Genomic DNA, 6,818 nt, shown 5'->3' on the forward strand with positions numbered 1-6,818 from the left:
GGAGCTTTTCTGTGGAGTCTGACCAGACAATCTCTCCTTGGCTCCCCGTGTGCATCAGTAAGCGCCCATGACCCTGGTGCCTGCTCTCTAGTTGTCCTTTCTACACATTCATAGGCACTAACCGCTGCGTACCGGGTGCTCCCCACAACACCGTCCTTCTGGGTTCTGTGACTTCGTACTTTAGTCGTACACGTTCATATTTTCCTCCTTCAGAGATAAACGCAGAACTTTCCGAGCACTTTCTGCCTATTTTAGTGTTTTTATCGAGACGGATGTGGATATTTATGTCTATTTTAAAGAAGAATAAAAACGCGGTAACTCGTCTTTTAATAGAACGGAAGGTTCTCTCCTCTTAGAGTGATCCCAGAGGATCCTGTCCAGGAGGGAGGCCATGTCCTCATGGTGACATCATGAGCTCTCAAAATACAATCACTAGTAAATTGTCACCGACCTTCCCCCAATCTCCATACAGTGAATTATGAGAGAAGAAACCGATGGATGGAAATGTGGAGCTTTCTCCAGCTCCTCTGTGGTTCCATCCCTGGTGGAGACAAAACTTGGAGAAGTTGTGTTTCTTAGTACGGCTCCTTCATCTGACTGACGAGGGTCTTCTCTGTCCCTCTCCTCAGGGTCCTCATCCTCCGAGTGCAGAGCAGAGAGCATTAGGCTTTGGCCTCGCTGATTATCACTTCATACTTGAGGTCCACAATGTGCTGGGACCTCAGTACCGGTGGTGAGGACCACAACAATGTAATTTATTCCCTGATACATAAACATAGAATTACTGGTTCTGAGAGACGACTCTCATATATAGACAGATACACGGCAGGTCATGTATTCAGTCTCTGTGTCTCCACAGATGGATCCAGGAGGAGAAATCCACCAGAGAGATGTCCCCGTCCTCTGTATCCCCAGGACTGTCCAGAGGAGAATCACAACATCCCGGAGGATCATCAGGTAGACGACACTGAAGTCCCCACAACATCTGACCATGAAGTGATGGGACCTGAGCTCATCTTACATTTTTCTTTTTAGGTTGAAGATCTGATTGATATTAAGGTTGAGGTTATAGATGAAGCAGAAGGGATGATGGATCCATGGACCGATCAGCAGGGTGAGGAGGGAGACTGTCATGTCTGTTCTGTGGTCACCTACTACTTCTCCCATCATCTCATCACATGACACAATCTATTCCATCACTGTGTGTCTCCCCAGATGGATCCAGTAGGAGAAATCCACCAGAGAGATGTCCCCGTCCTCTGTATCCCCAGGACTGTCCAGAGGAGAATCACAACATCCCGGAGAGTCATCAGGTAGATGGTGCTGAGCCCTGTACTGGATCTGTATATGGGGGGACATTTCTGATCGAGGTCATAGATGTCACAGATTTTGGTGGTTTCTTGTATTGTGCTGATTGTTACATCTGATATATCAGGAGGAAGATCCGACTAAGAAAGTGAAGGACGAGACAGAAGAAGAAGCGATGACGAGGGGGGATCAGCCGTGTGTGAGTGACGTGAAGGAGGAGATTCCTGTAGATGTTTCCACAGGTGTGTAATAATGATCGGCGTGTGATGATGATGATGATGATGATGACGATGACCGGTGTGTGATGATGACGACCGGTGTGTGATGATGATGATGACCGGTGTGTGATATCGTGTGGAGTCTCCGGTGCAGTGAAGCTTTATCCGCCGTCCACATCACGGCAGAAGTGTCTGGTGATGGCGCGGCTGCTCTTGTACAGAGTCCGGCTGTGCTCCGATGAATAACAGGGCCGCCTCCACACCTCTTCTTAATGATTTAGGAAGCACATATTAGTTTTCCTTTACCTTCTGTAATATTCCTTCCATCCTTTACGTCCATATTTTTCTTACACAAGTCCGTGCTGCCATATAAATGACTGAGCTTGTGCTCCAGGTTATGAATCTCCCCGTCCTATGGATCTCGGGGATGTAGCAGCCTCTGCCTGGTGCTGACGAGTGACTACACATGTCACATGTAGAGTCGCCCTACCTGTTGCCTCTGTTTGCCTCCCACTGCCTCCTACACTGAGGCCGGCGTTCTGGTCCCTCCTCATCCAGGCCGGCCGCCCGGTGACATGAAGACCCCTATGGTAAGTCAGTAAGTGCCGTGCTATGGAGGTGTGGGTCAGACATACGGCTGTCGTCCCTCTGCCACTATGGAGGCCATCTTGGATGTAGGAGGACCAGAACACTGGTCTCAGTCGGAGACAAGCGGAGGACACCAGGTAGGTGACAGTACATGACAGATGTTTAGTCCTCTGTGCCGGGTGGAGAATTGCTTCATCATAAAAGGGATTAGGAGCTCATATCTACAAACAGCTGCGATGGCCGCATCTAGAGTTGTCGTTATCTGACATCATGTTGGTTTTTGAGTTCTGGTTCAATCAACGTATAAACATGGAGACTAAATACTACCCAGAGGGGGCGCCCTTCACCATGCACGGATTATATCCCCTGTCAGCGTGTCATTAATGGTGAATCTTGTAATATGGAGAGAGTCACTATATTATAAACTTTTCCAGGGAAATTTTAATCCCAGAAAAATGAAGAGTTCCAAATAATAATAAAAGAATATTCTCTTTATTTTGAATTAATTAAAAACAAGAATCATAACATGTCGGATAAAAAAAAGTAAAAACAGACACTGACTCCAGAGGGCAGTACGAGGATCATCCAATGTAATACTGTGAATCTCAATCAGTTTAAGAAATGTGTATATATATATATATATATATATATATATATATATATATATATATATATATATATATATACATATATATACATATATATACACATACACACACACACATACACACACACACACACACACACACACACACACACACACACACACACACACACACACACACACACACACACACACACAGGACTGGAGTGCAGACATAAACTTTCATTAAGAAAACTCGATATAACGACAATCAAAGGAAAGATATCCAGAGAATTCCTAGACAATAATTCTGTTTACTAGGGTCTTATATACCAGTATATCAATTGAAGATTTAGTAATCACCTGTCATAAGGTATATATTGCAGATAATGTCTATATATCCCTGGTATCAGTACTAGTACGAGTGCATTGAATAGAATACCTACATAGGTCCAGCCTGCTAGAAACTAATTATTTAAGTTTATTGCACGTGCCCCTTCATAGACCGGTGCCAGATTGCTTAAAGCATGTTTGGGAAGCTCATGCCTAATAATGGCAAAAAATACAAGAACATGAAGAGATTTACTACTTGTAAATATATGTGGATATCTGTAGCCTCCTCTCTCCCCGACGCACGTTTCGCCTCGCTTCTTCCGGGGCCGCTGCCTTAATATATATCACTTTGTCCAATCGGGGGATCGTATTTCCCCATTGCTGCATGACGTGTCCACCAAACCTCACACTGGAATAGAACTTCCCAGATGTGCGCCGTGACACGTAGGCGTGGAACCCATGCTGTCAGTGTGGGCGCACTCCCAGAAGTTTGTGAGAGCCGGGAAATGCGCATGCACACTGACATCTCACTAAGAAAAAGAGGACTCTATATAAATGATGTAATAGACTCAGGCTGCAATTAGATCTTTGGGGAGCCTCAAAAAAACAACAAAAACGGTACTCATTTACAGTTATTACATGTTGAATATTAAATACCATATTTGTTGCCCCTGAGGCCTGCTGAGAAGAAGCAAGGAGAGGGGCCCGGGGCTGCCAGAGTGCTTGGGTCCCCCCTTCTTGCTTCTTTTCACCAGGCCCCATACAGTAGTAAGGGCAGTAATGCCCTGATGGCGACCTTGTGTGCCATCCATGTGCTGCACATATTTAACATTGCAAAGTACAGGAGAAGCTTTGTCATTTCTGTGGCTCACTTGTGACACTGGTTTTTCCGGGACCGGTTTTCAACGGACGTGTGAAGGGGGCCTAGTGGGTAAGTTTCTCACACTCCACAATGATCCTTAGGTCACGGCCCCACTATCAGTATTCGGTCAGTATTTTTTCTCAGGAGTGGGAACCAAAACCTAGTGAGGAACAATCAGAGAAAAGGTATAATAGAAACAAGTGCATAAATCCTCCATTTATCTCCCACTCCTGATTTTGACTCCCACTCCTGAGAAAAAATACTGACCAAATAGTTGGGCCGTGGCCTTATTGTGCAATCCACAAGGGTAACGTTTCAGTCCTTCAATAATGGACCTTCGTCAGGAGGATTGTGGTGGTTATCTATACAATGGAGGTGATACGGCGTCTGTGATAGTCGACTGTTCACTGTTACACGGAGTGGGATCCTACTCCGACCCCCCGACCATTCAGGAGACCAACATATAACTCACCCAATGCTTTTTAAAGCAACAGTTCAGAAGGAGCATCCCAACTCTCAGGAACGTCTCCACAAACTGGCGGCCATACTGCGGGTAAACACACCCAGACACGACAAATGAAGACAATCTCATCAGCGACAAATGTAGGTTTGTTTGTGCGGTGGGACACCAGACCGTGGGTTTCGCCCTCATATCCTCCCCTCAGACACAAGGCTGCTCAGCTCTAGCCTAGCATCCCTAGGAGATAGACATGACCGGTATAGATCTTCTGCACAGATTATACTTCACCACATGTTCTTCCAGATGGTGCGGATGTTCCCACCTTCTGTCCACCATCCCAGGGAAGACACCATATTTGTCAATCAAAATACAGAGACCCAGATATAATAAAGTGCAATAGTGATTATTATTATGAGATATATTAATCATGGGCAGCACGGTGGCTCAGTGGTTAGCACTGTACGGTGGCTCAGTGGATAGCACTGCAGCTCTGGGGTCCTGGGTTCGAATCCCACCAAGGACAACATCTGCAAGGAGTTTGTATGTCCTCCCCGTGTTTGCTTGGGTTTCCTCCGGGTTCTCCGGTTTCCTCCCACACTCCAAAGACTGATAGGGAATTTAGATTGTGAGCCCCAATGGGGACAGTGTTGATCACTGTGGAATTAATGGCGCTATATAAGTGAGTAAAATAAATAAATATACCAACTATTGATCAAAATCCGTGGTATATAGATATTTAGATATGAACATGTGAATCTGTATAAGTGCAGTGAGGGCTCGTTAATAGAAAGGATGATTACTACTTACTTGTATCAGTCCTAAACTGCATATCGGCCGCTCTAGTTGTACTAATGCATGTGAAAAAGGGGACTGTAAAGGGAAATGTGTAGTGTTCAGTCCCGGGGTGGAGGGTCTCTGTAACTGCGGTAATACAACTGATCCAAGCCAATAACAATATATTTATTTCATTTTCTTTTAGGACTTTTCTACAATAAATACTTTGTTTCTTTTCAGACATTTTTGTGTTGCCAAATCCTGGCGGCCATAAACCATAAGCGATGTATTGTTACATGGTGACAGTATTCCTCATTGTCCCTATATAATATACACAACATCCTGATCAGTCTTTATTACACAAGAATAAGAGGAATAAACTTCATGAATTGTAAGAATAGACGAGATGGAAATAGGAAACTTTCTCCCCGGAGTCTCCACAGAAATCTGCGTATTTCTTCTTCCGTCTCAGGATTCTCGGTTCCGGGGTAAAATCTCTATTCAATTAGGAAACATTGTTCCATCACTGAGATCGGAGGTGACGGTCGCTACTGATAAGATTCTGTGTAGGGGGAGGGGAGAGGAGGGTGTGGCTAGAGGCCGAGCTCCTCCCATCTACATGGACTCTGACCAGTAGTGACTGTCCTCTTCTATCTCAGTAATGGGAAAGTCTTCTCATAGCGCCCCCTGCCCCAGCTCTGCCCCAGGGAACTGACGCACAATCACCGGCCGGCCACGTGATGGAGATGTGATTCATCAGAAGAGGCCATCTTCTCCTGCTCTGTGATCAGTTCTTGTACTCTCTTGCCCATTACAAGCACTTCTAGTGGTGGACAGGGGGAGCATGGGCACTAACCATCCAGAATTAACTATTTCAGTACTTTGTGCTACTGTCGTTTTTTTTTTCTATGGACCACGGTGTATACTGGGTAAACCGGTTCACTTTTCAGACTCGCTGAACGAGTTGTCTTGACATGCATGTAACCATTATCTTTCTTCTAATATAAACTTTAAAGAGGATTTGTCACTTGCTTAAAAAAAAAATGGTAAAATACCTTGTAAAAAGCCCCGAGCACCGCTGATTCTTCCGCTGTTTTCCGTGTTGCACTGCGTCACTCTATTGCAGAGATATTCAGATTTGTTCCTTCTGGAGTGCACTATGTGAAATCTCTACTTTCAGGGCCGGCTCCAGGTTGTCGTGGCCCCTTTAACAAACACCAGCATTCATGATGCACAGATACGGCGGAGAAATATAGGTATACAACACAGGGTCCAAGCTGCCCCCACATCATTCACATACTGTATGCACACACGGTACGCAGACATGCACGCACACACGGTACGCAGAAATGCACGCACACACAATACACAGACATGCACGCACGGTACGCAGACATGCACACACGGTACGCAGACATGCACGGACACACGGTACGCAGACATGCACGCACACACGGTACGCAGACATGCACGCACACACGGTACGCAGACATGCACGCACACACGGTACGCAGACATGCACGCACACACGGTACGCAGACATGCACGCACACACGGTACGCAGACATGCACACATACACAAACATACAGAGATACGTACACATACAGGCATACGTACATATTTGAACACAAATTCTTAAAAACACATGTAAAACGGACATAAATATATATACACAGTCATACACACACATT

General features: G+C 45.4%; 1 protein-coding gene across 1 annotated transcript in view; it reads left to right on the forward strand.

Moving 5' to 3' along the window:
- Nucleotides 1-6,818, forward strand: part of LOC141272235 (uncharacterized) — a 146,728-nt gene that overhangs the window by 68,666 nt on the left and 71,244 nt on the right. Inside the window, exons 5-7 of the mRNA XM_073682745.1 lie at nt 1,036-1,114; nt 1,216-1,313; nt 1,436-1,550. Coding sequence (XP_073538846.1) covers nt 1,036-1,114; nt 1,216-1,313; nt 1,436-1,550 — 292 coding nt within the window. The remainder of the gene's footprint in view (nt 1-1,035; nt 1,115-1,215; nt 1,314-1,435; nt 1,551-6,818) is intronic.

The sequence above is a fragment of the Phyllobates terribilis genome, unplaced genomic scaffold, assembly GCF_046119375.1.
Source record: "Phyllobates terribilis strain yellow unplaced genomic scaffold, ASM4611937v1 Scaffold_1__5_contigs__length_1240528914, whole genome shotgun sequence".
Taxonomy (NCBI): Eukaryota; Metazoa; Chordata; class Amphibia; order Anura; family Dendrobatidae; genus Phyllobates; species Phyllobates terribilis.